Source organism: Astatotilapia calliptera, chromosome 19 (assembly GCF_900246225.1).
Source record: "Astatotilapia calliptera chromosome 19, fAstCal1.2, whole genome shotgun sequence".
In the NCBI taxonomy this organism is placed as follows: domain Eukaryota; kingdom Metazoa; phylum Chordata; class Actinopteri; order Cichliformes; family Cichlidae; genus Astatotilapia; species Astatotilapia calliptera.
In genome coordinates this window covers 3,381,370-3,396,760 of record NC_039320.1, presented here as the reverse complement: position 1 = coordinate 3,396,760, position 15,391 = coordinate 3,381,370, and the positions used below count along the sequence as shown (strand labels likewise).

Sequence of the window (15,391 nt, the reverse complement as noted above, 5' to 3'; positions counted from 1 at the left end):
GTCTGCTCTGAAATCTCTGGCTCAGGATAGCTCTGAGGATGAAAGTCACAAGTTAAGTTTTAGATCTGTGGGATCAAACCAAGTCTGTGATTTGACTGTGGAGGATCGTTCGATCAGCTTGCACTATGCAGAGTTAAAGGAAAACATGACAGAGGAGAGCATCTGTGAGACAATCGATAGCTGTTTCAAGTCTTGCACAGAGGAAATCAGAACATTTCTGTTGCTGATCCAAGGTGGCTGTTACACAATGAGAGAACAAAGACTGACAGGGATCCTTCAGGCCCACTTTGGAGCTGAGGCTTTAAAATACTTAATTGTCCTCTCTGTGGAAGATGGAAAGGTTGTTGACACATTAGATGACGCCCAGCTAGATTTGATAAATGTATGTGATGGCAGGTACTGCCGAGTTAGGTCCTCTGCTCCGGGTGGCGGGCTGCACACCCTGCTCGAGATGGTTGACTACCTGATGACTGAAAATGGCGTCACAGGTTACACTGAAAGCATGCTAAGTGAATCCATGAAACGTAGGACAGAAGACTCGGCCATGAACATGCTGAAAATGAAAGTACGCGAGGCAGAAGAGAAGGAGCAAGCTTTCATGCAGCTACTTCAACAACAGGAGCAGAGAAGAGCCAAGGAGCTGGAGGAGCTGAATGCAAAGCACGATGAGGAAAGAAAGAAGGAGGGAGCTGAACAAAAGCAGTATGAGGCAAAAAGAGAGAACCTTGAGGAGGCTGTAAGAAGCCACAGAGCCATGTTGCAACTTCAGATCAGTACCCCTGATGGTAAGAGCTATTTCCATTTGTTCTGGTGTTTTAAAACTAAAGTTGTCAAGATGAATAAAAATACAGACCTATAACTTCCCTGTACACCAAAGAGTGGTGAATACATCGTCCAGCATCTACTGGAAGAGGTAAAAGTGATGTTAATTGCCCCTAGGGGGTGATAGAGTTACATTTTTATATGGATATTGTTATAATCTTTAGTGTTACAATTCAGTTTGACACATGTAAAACCAGAAGAACATGATATAGACCCCAACAGGGGAAATGGCCCTCCACAAGTTATAGATATTATAATATTGGGGCTGTAGCTAGTGTGTAATCATATTTTCAACATTTTCATAAGAGTTGTATGGTCTAATTTTCTGTAGGTGTTTTCTAACAGTCATTTTCCATTTCATTTTTGGCTTTCAGATGATGAAAAGAATAAGATCTCTGTGATCTTTCTTGGTCTCAGTGGCAGCGGTAAGTCTTCTGCTCTGAATGTAATCCTAGAGAGAGCAGGTAGCCAGTACTCAATTAACGGATCCACTCATGAACCGGCCCTACTGACTGTATTTTGCGAGAGAAAGGAGGTATACGCAGCAGGGAGGAAGCTCATCCTCGTCGACACCCCTGAGCTGTGGGATGAAGACGGGGTGGAGAATGTAGAGCTGGTGAAGGACTGCCTGGCTCTGGCCGTACCTGGGCCCCATGTTTTCCTGCTGGTGCTCCAGGTGGGACGCTTCACCCAGGGAGAGTGCGAGATGTTCGGACACCTCCAGAAGATCTTTGGACGAGAATTCGCAGAGCATGCCATCGTGTTGTTCGTTCAATTCGACAACAACAAGTGCAGGCCTCAGAAAATCAACAACTATGTTGCTGGTGCTCATTCAGCTCTGCAGGATCTTGTCCGGAAGTGCGGGAGCCGTTATTATGAGCTAAACATTATAAAATCCCAGAATGCTTTGAGCTATCCTCAGGTGAAAGATTTGCTGTCTGGGATCAGTAAACTGGTTGCCTCACATGGAGGACACCCCCACATAGTGAAGAGATTTTCTTTGCAGGAGCTGCAGGAACGAAACAAAGTGATTGAAGAGAGGAAGGAAGGAGCACTGGAAGTGAACTACTTATTAAGAGAAAATTAACTTCTCTTTCTTATAAAAAGGGGAACACTGCAGATGGAAAAGCAGTACAATGATGTACCCTAGAGCCTTGAACCTTTCTTAAACTTCCTGTTTGGTAAAAAAAAAAAGTGTTAGTGTAGATGTTTTAAATTGGATTGAATTACATTAAACATTTGTTTCCTTTATTTGATACTCATGTGGTAGTATGGTTTGCTTTTGAAGGTTGAATCACTTGCAGAAAATGTCCTTGTAATCTTTTTTATTGTCTTTATAACCTTTGTATTTTAAGTTAACTAGCTATGAATACCTTTAAATGACTGTTAAGATGTACTGTCTTTTAGAAATGTGAGCCTCTTGGTAGAACACAATGGCGGGGGTGATGGTGTGGTTTTGATCAAGCTAAACAAATCAGTGGAGCATGTTGGGAACTACTCACATACCTGCTTGTCTGCACAGACCAGTGAAAGGAGGAAAAGAAAAAGTACATGTGCTCTTTTTATTTGCTTTTGGACTTCCTCACCACTGGTATGAAGACTGGAAAGTTTATGAGATCTGTTGTTGTTGTTGTTGTCTTGATTGCCTGAGACTTGAAGACAATTTTACAAATGTTTCCACTTGCCAATAAGCTGACACACATGTATTAAAATTACAACAGTGATGCATAAATTGTTTAGATGACATCTTGGTGTTGTGTTCCAACATTGTAAACTTTGGCTTTTAACCATATTTTCAGTTAGTCTGATCTATTATTGTTTGTCTTTCCACTCACAAAGTACATTTGGAACTTTATTGCCAATAGCACAACTTACAGGTAGTATTAAACAAAACTAAACAAGAGGAAAAGGCACCGACTGACTTTCAGGGTTGGCTTCATTTGAAATATAGTTTAGCTACAAACAGATATATAAACTATTGATAGAACAAAGCTGATAAGTGACAGCAATGATAAGTGTCCATCTTCTTATAAGTTAAAGTAATTAAAGCTGTATAATATATCTGGCATTTTCTGATATCTCTGTCACTCACTTTTTAAAATACATATATGTTTTATTGTTGGAATACGTAGATGAAATCATAATTCGATATTGGTTGGATCCTTTTTCAGAACGCCACAGTCAGTGTGTTTAGTGATGTGATGTCTAATTTTTAGATGTCTATACATAAGTCACCTAGGAGTAAGCCAATTATTTTTTCCTGGAGTAGATAATGTGAACACGTTTCCATCAAATAATTGGTTTATTCTTAACTTTTGGCCTATCTTCTATTAAAAATAACAAGTACAGAGGGGGGACACTTGATATTTCCTAGTGAACAGTAAGCATGGTCCATGACCTGCTACTTTCCCCTTTAATTGCATGCACTGCATTCCATACCTGCAGTGTTTGTTTAACCCGTGTATTACGTTAATTTTCCTCTGAGACTGTTGACTAAGACATTGCACTGTAGATATTAATATTCCTGGCATTCCTGGAGTTCTGTTTAACATAACCAATCTCTTCATCTCTACTACTGTTCTGAGCTGGGATGCCCAGTAATACAATCTTATTTTAGGTAGAATCAATCAATCTATCTATCTATCTATCTATCTATCTATCTATCTATCTATCTATCTATCTATCTATCTATCTATCTATCTATCTATCTATCTATCTATCTATCTATCTATCTATCTATCTATCTATCTATCTATCTATCTATCTATCTCTGCAAGGTACAGGTATAACACGAGACATGTACTACGTTTTTATTAATTCCATAATACAGCAAAGTGCTACATTATGTGATTGTTATGATGATGCTAGAGAGGGTAAAATGGAGGCAGACAATTCCCTATGGCGACGCCCATAGAGGGAGCAATCAGGAGCAGTAGAAAAAAATAAAGACGTTTACATATGTTTTTGTCATTTGCCACACATTGATGAACTGCTCCTACAGACATGCATTAATCATATATGTATATATAAAAAACACTGTGACAGATGCATAGTCAGCTGTAGCTAAAAACTTGAATGTAACATCTGCTTTCATTTATGCGCTCTGCTCTTCTGCTGCGGCTGGCTGTGGATTCATGATGTTGTCAATCCATTGAGTGTAGTGAGAGATGATAGTATAAATTCCAGGCTTTTTTGTTTGGCCGCACTTTTTTCCGCCATTTGAGGTGATGCCCACCACAACGCCATTATAGAGCAGAGGACCCCCAGAGTCCCCCTGAATGACCACAACAAAGAAGCAGGAAAAAAAAGCACAAGTTTAGGATCAGTAATGCAATCTAAGCCAGCTGTCTAACAACTGTTTTCACGTTTCATCATTTATGTTTAGTAGAATAAAAGGAAGTAAAACTTACATCACAACTGTCCTCATTCTTATGTGGTTGGTCACAGGGGTTTGCGCATACTTTATGTGCACATATCATGTTAGTGGTGAACTTTCTACCAAAGTAGTCGCTGCGTCTGCACCGATCTGGGCTAATCACCTCGACAGTCACCTCTTTGAGTTTATCTGGTCTGGCCCCCAGGTTGTCAACCGATCCCCAGCCAGCTGTTTCGACCTCGTTACCGGTGTCGGGGTTTGTGCCTCCAGCACGCAGAAATTCCACCGCTTTAACCGCTTCGGAAATGTTAAATGGACGATCCAGCTGCAAAAGCCCCCACAGATAATGATTCCAACTATATCACTGTTTTGGTTTACTATTATAGACTCTTGTTTCTGAGTATTCGGATAGTATAAGGGCATAGCATATGCACTTACCTTAATTAAAGCAATATCATTGTCATAATTACTTGGGTCAAAATCTTGGTGATTGTGAAGTTCCAAAATGTCAAAGATTTGCTTTGTCTCTTCAGGTTCACTCAGAGAATGGACACCGAGCATCACCTTCCTTCCATCTGGTCTTAAAAAAGAGCACAATAGTGTTATATTATTGAATAATCATCAAGAAAAAGAGTTATCTACTACATAAAAGCAAACTCTAAATGCTTTTGTAGAGCCATTGAGCAAATTTAAACATGAAACTTGAACAAGCACAGGAGAGATTATTGCCCAAGCAAATACAAACAAACACAATCCAAACAGCACCAGCTTTAAATGGAAAATATCATGCTAATATGATTCTGATCTTGCAAATGTTTCCATACATTTGTTACACTGTAAAAAATGTTGCCTTACCCGTTAGGTAGACAGTGCACTGCAGTCATCACCCACTGATCTGCTACCACAAAGCCTCCGCATTCATGTTTCAGATTCTCCCCTTCTGGCACCTGGATGGAGGCCATGTAGGGCCGAGAATGCGGCGCTGCCTCCCTGCCTCCGATTATGCCCGCACCTGAGATGAAGAAGCATATTTTTCTTTTACAGACGCGCAAAATATTAATAGCAGAAAAATAACATCTGAAATGTTGCACCAAAAAACACAGACAAAGCAGCACAAACGTACTCTCTGAAATGAGGGCGACAACAAAAACAGCAGCACCCACGAGCACCTTTGACACCATGATGTCGCTTTAACTGATACAGAACGAGCATGTGTGCTGTTTTTAAAGGCTTTCATTTGGAACAAAGGAAGCCAATATTACGCAAAGCACAAGGGGGAGTCGGACCATCCTCCCATTCTCTGTTTCCTGGAATGAAAAACAGGAAAACATAAAACATGTTCTTGAGGTCGTTACTTTTTTGCATGGCTTTTATTTTTTTGCCATTGTCTTTGCTTGGAATTCCTATGTGTGACTTTTCCTGATACAGTCATATTATTGAGTTGATCTTTAAATGAAGATGAGCAAAGTATGTAGTATATAGTAGCAGTAGTTTTTGAAACTCATGCTTTAATTGGCTTCTTATAACTTCAGGTTCATAAACACAACACTCAGAAGAAAACATCGTGTTCCTCTTTGATTTCTGTAAGAGATGCAGGAAAATATGGCGAGAAAATGCATTGCAAAGCAGTTTTTGAGGCAGGAATTCCAGCATGTGTTGAAAATATGCGCAAAGCTTCGGCATCTTGGCTCAGACTTTAAACATACCCACTGCAAAAAGACACAATTCGTAATTTACGCCCTTACCAAGGAAATCCTATATGCAGAGGCACAGTATTGCAAAAATATAAATCAGAAACAGAATGGATGAAATATCTTTGTAGGTTTGAAGATGCTTCGATGATTTAACACTTTGTTTCTCAACTTTGAAATTTACGACATGGCGAGCTGAGCAGTGCTGCTTTCAATGAAAAAACATTTTTTCAAAAAAACTTGGCTGTACTGTGTTTAGAATGACAGTCTAGGCCATTTCCTGTACATTTTGACTCAACTCACAGTTAAGATAAGTCTGTACCATCAGCACCTAAGGAGACATTAACCCTCTCCAAGCTTTAACAGAAAGGTAACAGTAGATTGATAGTGATAGTGAAACTCAGGAACGTGATACTGCTATTTACAGTAAAAGCCACTTGCAATGGTATGTAATTGTGTCTTTGTGTGATGTATGATGCCGCCTAAAATCAGCAGAAGCACAATCACTTCGATGTTGTCAACACATGGTTCACATCAGGATGTCATCTGACACAGAGGTTTGTGTACTGTGCACACAGAGAACTAATTGTAGTTTTCTTAACAAATCCCCTCATATATCAGATATAATTAGGTGTTTTGCTGTGATTATTGTCAGACATGGGCCCACTGAGGCAAATTCCTAACGATGACATGGCAAAAAAGTATTGAATCCTTGATCTTAATATTACACTTATGTTTCTAGTTGTATTTAATTGTTTTTTTTTCTTTGCATACTTGTCCAGGCTCTCGGTTGCTTAAATTTAAACTCCTACTGGGTGGAGTTTGGACAGAATTATCCTGCTCCGAATGTCTGGGAATGTTTCTAGTTGGCTGATTTGGGGGGAGACAGTCAGGCATTATAGACAGGGAAATATACTGAGGTTTTTCGTTTCAGCAAAGGTCTTTAGGACCTGGTAATTAGGTTGTAGTCTGTGTCCCCTCAAGCTTATTATGTATCATTACTCCTTAGTCAGCAGCCTGTGTCTATGATCTTCACTGGACTCTATGCCTTATGCTCGTAAAGAACATATTGATTTTTACAATTAATGTAAATAAATGTCTTCATATTTGCACTGTAAGTTTCTTTGGCTAAGCATACCCTCTCTGCCACATTCATCTACTGTAAAGGGAATTGTTTTGTGATTGTAAGTGTATTAGTAGTAGAGATTTGTGAGTCTGGGCCTTGGACAACATCTGCTATTCAAAAGGTCACATATTTATCATCACGCTCTGTGATCCCATTAGACATTTCCTTTGGAGGAAGTATTTACAAAGTGTGCAGCTGGATGAGACTAAAATATATATTCATATATGAAAATCTATATAAAATTTCACATATATGTAAAACTGCACACTTGATTTAAATGTAACTGTAACAGTTTGTACTCCAGACCAGGGTATTCGAGTGGCCCGTCACTAATTTGAAAATTTATAAACACATTAAAAACTTTTGCCAATCTACAACTCCAACTCCAAAAACAACGGGATGGTGTGTAAAATGAAAAAAATAAAATAAAATAAAAATAAAACAGAATGCAATGACTTGCAAATTTCATAACCCCATTTTTAATTTACCATAAAACACAGAAAGCACATGAAATACTTAAACTGAGGTTTAACGTTAAAAATAATACTAACAATAGGATAATTTTGAATTTGATGGCACCAACAAGTCTGAAAACAGTTGAACAGCGATGTTTACCATTACATCCCTTCTACTTTTAACAACAGTCCATAAACATCTGGGAACTGAGGAGAGACCAGTGTCTGGTCCCATTTTTGTCTAGTATAAGATTCTCACTGCTCAAGCCTGAGACTTCTTAAAACTTGAAGCATAAATAGTGTTGTAATAGATGTAGTAACAGGTTTGCAAGGTCTTTCCTGACATCATCACCTGGAACTGGGGCATGTTGTGTTAAACCTTGTATATACCTTTCACTCTTACCTGACTGTGTATATTTCTTCTATCTTTACTATTTTGATTTTTTAAATTTTACTTCTGCACAGTTTTCATGGAGTACCCATAATTTTATTGTACATGAACAATGACAATTAAGGGCTGTTCTATTCTACCTTAAAAATAATTTATATATTCTGATAAAATAATAATGTAGAAAATAATGTGCTGGTGACACCTTTTTGCTACCTGGAGCAAAGACAATTCGGTTTATTGCGTTAAATTTTGAGAATCCGTGTTGAAGTGTCACGATTTACCACTATTGACACGCAGAGGGAGACAACGTAACAGTTTGTTACTTTTTTACAATTGTAGGCCTGCACTGCCCTCTGCAGGTACAAGCAAAAACTACAAGACCATGTTTTAGAAAAACAGAGACGCTCATCAGTGAGGATAAAAAAGTTTCAGATTTGGCTGAAAGCGTGAATGTGTTACCAAATGTTCATTTTAGGTTCTGAAGCACTTACAGTAAATGTAAAAATGTAATGAATGTTAAACAGTAAATTACATGAACAAATGTCTTGCCATATCTAAAATGTTAGTGTCTATTGACTGAACAGGATGACAATTTTATATCATTAAGGCCATTTTCTCTGAAATAGACCTATTATGGTAATTAAAGTGCTTACAAATGCTTACTAAGAGTTTCTTTTCCTTATGTCTTCGGGATCTGACTGAAGAGTGATCACGTGGGTTCATTACTGTAAAGTGGGGAAATAGCATGCATGGAGGATTTTTTCTCTCTCCTTATAACATTTTCCTGCTCCTCACCAATTAAGTCATGAGTCATATTCTCCCAATTACAAGTTAGGAAGGATATAATAGTTAGAAATTACAGGTTAAAACTGACTACCCACCTTGGATGATGATGAGTTAATTTAGCTACAGAAATGTTTGGTATATCTGCAGAATCTGTGAGTAATTCACCCAACAACATTCTGAATATTAAAAAAAATTATATCACCACCTGATTTGGTTATTGGACGTGCAATGCATTTAATGTAATTCAATAGTTGCATATTTACCAATTTATGGTTACTACAGAATAAAAAGATTATTAGACTTTAATTAGCTTTGAAGAATTGTTCCAGTATTTTGATTGTCAGCCATGAGTCGTTGTTGTTGCGATGGAGACGAATTACAACTACAACTGTAGCCTCGAGCAATCGAGCCCACCCATCCAGGTATGCAGTGTGTGTATATGTGTGTGTGTGTATGTGCAGACATCTATATCTGATCGTCCGTGTGTGTGGTCTGGCACTGAACCAGTTATCAGAGGTAAATTAACACAGTCATTTTCAACTTTATGTTTTCTAATGTTTCATTTCTCTCCCTCTCTTTCTCGCTCTCTGCTTCCCTTGCTTGCTCATTCCACCTCTGCCTCTCATTCTCAGACACTGACTCAGCGTGGCTGTCAGTCTCAGTCTGTCTGGCAGGCTTTTCTTTCAATCAATCAGTCAGTCAGTCAGTTTGACTGTCTGTTTATGTCTTTGATCTCTCCTTGCTATCGGCCTCATGGGTAGCATGTTATTTTCTTTTGGCTTTTGAGCTTTTTTATAAATTTTATTATAAAACATACAGACAACATTACACAATTCCACATTAGAAATGCAAATAAAACCAGAATAAAATCAACTACTGTCAGTAAAATCTGCCTCATAGTACTAACTCTGCTTGTAATATTCATAAATATCGTTTATGAAGTACAGAAAAAAAACTGCTATCCCTTTTAAGGTAATACTACAGAATGGATCTTTAAAGCAGCAAATTGTCCCACAACATGTAATCACTGGTGTCACACACATTAATGTCACTTGACACCCTGAGTTAATGTGTTATGCTTTGTTTTAAACTAGTGCTTGATTTACAGGTCGATCACGAGCACAGAATCCAAGACACAAAAGAAACAGAACAAACATAATCATCCGACATATATGATTCTTACAAAAGTGAACTTGTATTGTTTTCACACATAACATGAAACACTATGGCAACTGCATTTCTATAGTAAAAATAAACTGTCAACATCAATAAGAAAAATTTGACTAGACATTAAATGAAAAACACTTCTGTTTGAATGGAGTCTTACATATACCTGCAGTATAAGTAATTGTTACTGTGAAGGCTTGTTTTCTGGCTTGAATATTGAACTGCTGCCTGTTGCTGAGGGGAGCCGTCCTACTGCTGTCTGACTCAAGTTTGAATCTACACAAAGTTAGGATTCCTCTATCAGCTGGCGTGAGTGTGGCTATGGCAAAAGGCTGCGGAGAATAAATAAATCTGTTTCAGCTCTGTTGACACAGATACCACCTCATGCCCGCATTTAATTTAGATCTAAGCTCCTGGGGTGCTGGTGTCGCAAACTGGTTGTGCAGGCTAAATGTAGTGGCCTAGGTTTGATTCTGATGCAAGGCCCTTGTTGTGTGTCTTACGCCAGCGGTCCCCAACACCCGGGCCATGGACTGGTACCGGTCTGTGAGTCGTTTGGTACCGGGCCGCGAGAGTTGAAGCTCGATTATTTTTTAAATCGTTTTTATCGTTAACTCAGTTTCCCTGTGTCTTTTCCTGTGTGTTATTAATAAATCTTCTTTTTTTGGTGCAGGTACTAGTTTTATTTTGTTGTATTTATCTGCGACACCTTAAAGGCCGGTCTGTGAAAATATTGTCGGACATAAATCGCTCCATGGCGCAAAAAAGGTTGGGGACCGCTGCCTTACACCACCCCCAGTGTCTCTCTTTCTCTGTTTTCCTGTCTCTTTTTCATGGCACTACTGACTTAAGGTGAAAAGTCCCCCAAAGCCTGGTTTTGCCAGTAGTTTCTTCCTGTTAAAAGGGAGTTCTTCCTTCCCACTGTTGCCACGTGTTTGCTCACTGGGGGTTGTGATTGATTGTTGGCCTTTCTTTGTCTTGTTTGCTTAACTGTATAAAGTTCCTTGAAGTGACTGCTGTTGTGATTGGGCTCTATATAAATAAAACTGAATTGAATTGAACAGAATCATCACCTTACAAAGACACCAGCCAGTGACATAAGATGACTATAGGCCTTAATTTTGTACTGACTAGTGTGGGGGGCGTTTTTTTTAGGTGATTTTGCAGAAGAACTTCACTTTGTAGGTGCAGTTGTTGGTTAGAAATGCCAACTGAACATCAGTGACAGGAAAGATTAACAGTAACTTTGACCAAAGTCATTTTTCCTTTGTTAAAAGTAATTGTGCCTGCATCTATCCATGAATGAATCAAACATATAACATCCTGTACCCTAGTAGTATAACCCCCACCAAAAAATACAAAATTAATTAGTAAGACACGGAGCCTAGTGGCTCAAAAAGATAACAAACATGACAAGTGTCAGGAATGAAATCGACATCTTCTCTTCACGTTTCTCTTTTAAAAGCTTTAAAACAAAATGCACGTGCTTTGGTACGTGACTTATTCTCCGAGTCAGCTGCAGCATTCTTTCGTGAAAGTTGTAAATCTTTTTAAAAGTGTGGACTCTCCACCCGGGACTGTCTCTCTCTCCTTGTTTTTCTTTGTTTCTCCAGTCGAACGGAGGTCTTCTGCTCTGCACTGGCATCGCTCCAGAAGAGGGGGATTACTGTTAAACATGTATAATCTCTCCTGTTTCCTCCATCAGACCAGGCCCATCTGATGGGAGCTGGTGTTTAGAAGGGGCTCCACAGGACGAGATACTCTTTAACTGTAATCTCTCTAATCTCGCTTCTTACTGCAGGCCGGGGTCCCACAGGACTGTCATCTTTACATTTTGTAACTCACTGTCATATTTCTTCTAAAGCCATTTGACAGAGCCTGTATTTTTAGTTGAGAAAATATAATCATTTTTTTTCAAATGCAAACTCATAAAAAGTAATTATGGTATTTTTTTTCAATGCAGTGTATACTTAATGACAATAAATCTTCAGTTAATAGGTTTGGGGAGTTTTGCAAAAAAGGTCACACAAGCTGTTTAGGCACTTTTTAGAGGCTTTGTGTCTTTTCTAATGAAGCGTCTGTTGTATTTAGCTATAAAAATGCATTATCTATAAAACAGACTGTTTACAATTCAAATAAATGCTTCTGATTCTGATGCATTATTTGAAAAAAATGTAAATTTATTTCATAAATCGCTCTGTTACAGTAAAATGAAATATGCACATTAAGTAATTAATGGTGCTTAAGATGTCAGGATACAAATGGTGTTTACAAATGCTAACTAGATGTATATATATTTATCTAAAGGTAAATTAATTTAAGGTTTTTTTTCCATCTAATTCGTTTTTGCACATTTACATTTTCTATTCTAGAGAGGATGAAACTGAGGGTCAGATGTTTATCTATATATGTCTGTGAATGTGTTTCCCAGCATTTTCCCATCAAAAGCTGAATCCTGTAATCTGACAGTTTATCAGTCTGTATGACCGTGCATTACTTTGCATTTGTATAATCATACCTGCCAGTTAGACCTTGAAAGAAAGGCGACTACAAGTTTGAGGGTGTCTTTGACTGTGTGAGGACAATCTTCTCAGGAACGGTCAAATATCTACAATTATTTACCTTCTTTTCCCAGTAAACGTGTGTGAATGTGCGTCAGTACCTCCATGTTTCCCAGGAGAACACTGAATCCTGTAAATCTGACATTTCTCTTCCTGGTGTTGGTCCCAGGAGGATCAGCGGGAGATTCCACCTTTCCCACATTGCTCCTTGATCCACCTGACTCCTCCTCGCCTCAGCCGTAAGCCTGGCTTTTGTACCCATCTGTGTGCAGCGCTCAGTTTGTTTGTACATCCAGACATCAGGGTGAGAATGTGCGACAGTCCCACAAAATTGAGAACCAGGAGCTCACATTCCCACAAGGGAATAAATGTGTCTTGAAACACATTCATAAAGAAGCTCGAGCAGGATATATGTGTAATTACAGTGAGGGGTTCAATATTAATCCCTAAATAAGCAACTCAACTTAGAAAAAAAAAAATCTCAGGAAAAAAATGATATTATCTTAAGGTCAAGGAATGTACGAACTATGAAAAGAAAGAAAAAGGAAAAAGCTGAAAAAACAAGAAAGCCCCCTAAAAAACTTAATGTTTGAGATCGCTTCCTGAAATAGGTCCCAGAAAAAGAAACAATTAAACCTGTTTGATGTTCTCTGTGAGTCCAAAAAAAATGAAAGAACAGAAAACGGAAAAGGAAAGAAATGTTTTGGATGAAAAAAATCTTTCTTTCATGATGGAAATAACACTTTATGACAGAAATATCACCCATTCTTGCGAAATTCTGCAACAGAACACACACCAAGACAAATAATTGATGAACTGATCAACTGAAACTATTTTGACATTTAATCTGTTGATATTTTTTTATTTGCAAAGTCCTAAATTTTCCGTTATTTTAGCTTTTCACTTCACTGAATTGTGTCTTTTTTGATGGTCATTCTTTGGTACAAAAAGGTCCTTTAAGGGTCATATTAATCACTTATGAATTTAACTGAAATTTAACTGAGTGAAAAGCTCAGATTGTCCGGCGCAGGCAGAAACTTGTCTGATCTTTCAGTTCTGCGACAGATCAGCATTTTTGTAAATGTGTGTTGGGTTTTTTTGACAATAGAAATACAATTCTGTTAAAAACAAGCAAGATTACCACCATGAGGACTTAACAAAATAACAACAAAACAGATAACAAAGGCAAAAAAACAGTAAGTGAAAAAAGGAGGGAACCAAAGAAAATATGAGCACGCAGACACACACAGCGAGGATGATCTATGACCGCAATCCTCGTCTGAACATGCAGGAAAAGTGAGGTTTTCAGATGCTGTAATTTACGCAGATTCAGATTCTGATCCTGATCCAGATCCAGATCATTTTGGCAGAATATGGGACCACCTGCACTTCAGCTCATGTGAGCAACTTCCAAACTCCTGAGAGGAAAGACATGAATCTGGTATTTTACAAAAGCGTGAGATCTGAGCCCAGCACCAGCTCTCAGTGCTCCTCTGACACTCTGATATCTCCAGTGTGTTTGTAGACGTGTCTGTTACTGGGTAGAGGTATTCAGAGGATTTGAAATAACTGTCAGTGCAATGGAATCAATCAATGCATATTGGAGGCTGTCAGCGGGATTGAAAGAATGCATGTGCAAAGCAGGTGTCGGAGTAAAGATGCAATGAGTGGAAGTAGTGATGATGGAGGAGCTTAAATACCTGGGGGCAACCATCGAAAGCGACGGACAGCACACAAGAAAAAGGAACGCAGTGAGGGTGGAGTGGGTGGAGTGTCGGGGTGATTTGTGGCAGAAGGATAGCAGTAAGATTTACAAGATAGTAGCGAGACTGTGATGTATGGTTTGGAGAGAGCAGCATCCACAAAACACAGGAGGCCGAGCTGGAGGTGGCAGATTTGAAGATGCTTAAATCTGGGAGAGACCAGGATTAGAAATGAGTAGATCAAAGGGACAGTTCAGGTCGGGTGGTTTGGAGACAAGGTTAGAGAAGAGATGGTTTGGACATGTCTGCAAATGTCCAAACCATCTCAACTCTGTGGATATATGCCAGGTAAGAAGAAGACCACAGAAAAGGTTTGTGGATCTAGTGAAGGAGGACATGCAGAGGGCTGTTGTGACAGAAGAGGCGATAGGCGATAGAGATAGAGGCAGATGATCTGCTGTGACGACCCCTAAAGAGAGCAGCTCTGGCTTATTGATGTATGAATCTCAGCCCTCTATAATGTTGGTAGTATAGAGAATAAAGCACCTTGTCTGGCACAAATAGGAGAAAGATTTTATTATGATGACTTAAAGGTACAAAATAATAATAGTCTATTAATATAAACTATTATTATTCATGTTAGAGCAGATAAAATATGATATAATGGACTGAATAAAATCCAGACGCGTGCAAGGGGGGTTGGAGGAGCTGGGTGAAGCTAAATTGCTATGAAATTATAAGTCTAAAATATTAAATGGCAAATGTGGGACTATTCGGCCTGTTGAGAGTAACGTCTGAAGAATTTATGTCACATCTCTACTGCTCTGTCTTTTTTTCCGGTTACTTCAGTACAGTTTATGGAAGCTAACATCTAGCACTCAGTTAAACAATAGCAGAAAAAACCCCAACACACTTGCTGGTTGGTGAAAATCACATTAAAATATACATAAAAGTCTACAAAAGTAGACTTGTGTATATGAAATTTTACAATAGTATTTGCAATATGAACACTCTCGTCTCTCTTGACTTTATAAATTGCATGCACATTTTGCAGCTATACCAATTTCACTTTTTTCCCCCCTTTGCTTAATCGTTGTGGGTTTGAAGACCATTAATCTAACAGCTGGAGATGTTTTATTTTATTTATTTATTAAAATGCCAAAGAAAATCACTTAGAGCTTGTGGGGGCCTTGCTGATTTAAAAAACAAAAAACAAAACGCTGGGCAAATCTCGACTGACAGGTCATCCATTTAAAGTTGCCACATCAGTAGCGACTTACGCAGACACATCTGTGCACAGTTTGATTGGCACA

The 15,391-nt window shown here is 38.6% G+C and overlaps 2 protein-coding genes across 2 annotated transcripts; one reads left to right on the top strand and one right to left on the bottom strand.

The window, feature by feature from the left end:
* Nucleotides 1-263: 263 nt before the first annotated feature.
* LOC113012579 (GTPase IMAP family member 7-like) lies at nucleotides 264-1,935 on the top strand. The gene is made up of 2 exons (XM_026152864.1): nucleotides 264-785; nucleotides 1,197-1,935. Exons 1-2 carry the CDS (start codon nucleotides 452-454, stop codon nucleotides 1,907-1,909), a joined length of 1,047 nt encoding a protein of 348 aa, XP_026008649.1. The 5' UTR covers nucleotides 264-451; the 3' UTR covers nucleotides 1,910-1,935.
* A 1,682-nt stretch (nucleotides 1,936-3,617) lies between these two features.
* On the bottom strand, nucleotides 3,618-5,407 carry cfd (complement factor D (adipsin)). Its single transcript, XM_026152129.1, has 5 exons — nucleotides 5,322-5,407; nucleotides 5,054-5,210; nucleotides 4,637-4,778; nucleotides 4,233-4,523; nucleotides 3,618-4,096 (listed from the first exon to the last, which is right to left on the bottom strand). The coding sequence occupies exons 1-5, from the start codon at nucleotides 5,377-5,379 to the stop codon at nucleotides 3,917-3,919; spliced, it is 828 nt and encodes a 275-aa protein (XP_026007914.1). The 5' UTR covers nucleotides 5,380-5,407; the 3' UTR covers nucleotides 3,618-3,916.
* Nucleotides 5,408-15,391: the final 9,984 nt, after the last annotated feature.

What these genes read in the sequence shown, in the direction of transcription:
- cfd (XM_026152129.1), bottom strand. Translation starts at nt 5,379, where the DNA reads ATGGTGTCAAAGGTGCTCGTGGGTGCTGCTGTTTTTGTTGTCGCCCTC. An exon ending in TGTCGCCCTCATTTCAGAGA is followed by an intron (nt 5,211 to 5,321) that starts GTACGTTTGTGC and finishes TCTTCATCTCAG; the next exon opens with GTGCGGGCATAATCGGAGGC. An exon ending in GTGCACTGTCTACCTAACGG is followed by an intron (nt 4,779 to 5,053) that starts GTAAGGCAACAT and finishes CTCTTTTTTAAG; the next exon opens with ACCAGATGGAAGGAAGGTGA.
- LOC113012579 (XM_026152864.1), top strand. Translation starts at nt 452, where the DNA reads ATGGTTGACTACCTGATGACTGAAAATGGCGTCACAGGTTACACTGAA. An exon ending in TCAGATCAGTACCCCTGATG is followed by an intron (nt 786 to 1,196) that starts GTAAGAGCTATT and finishes TTTGGCTTTCAG; the next exon opens with ATGATGAAAAGAATAAGATC.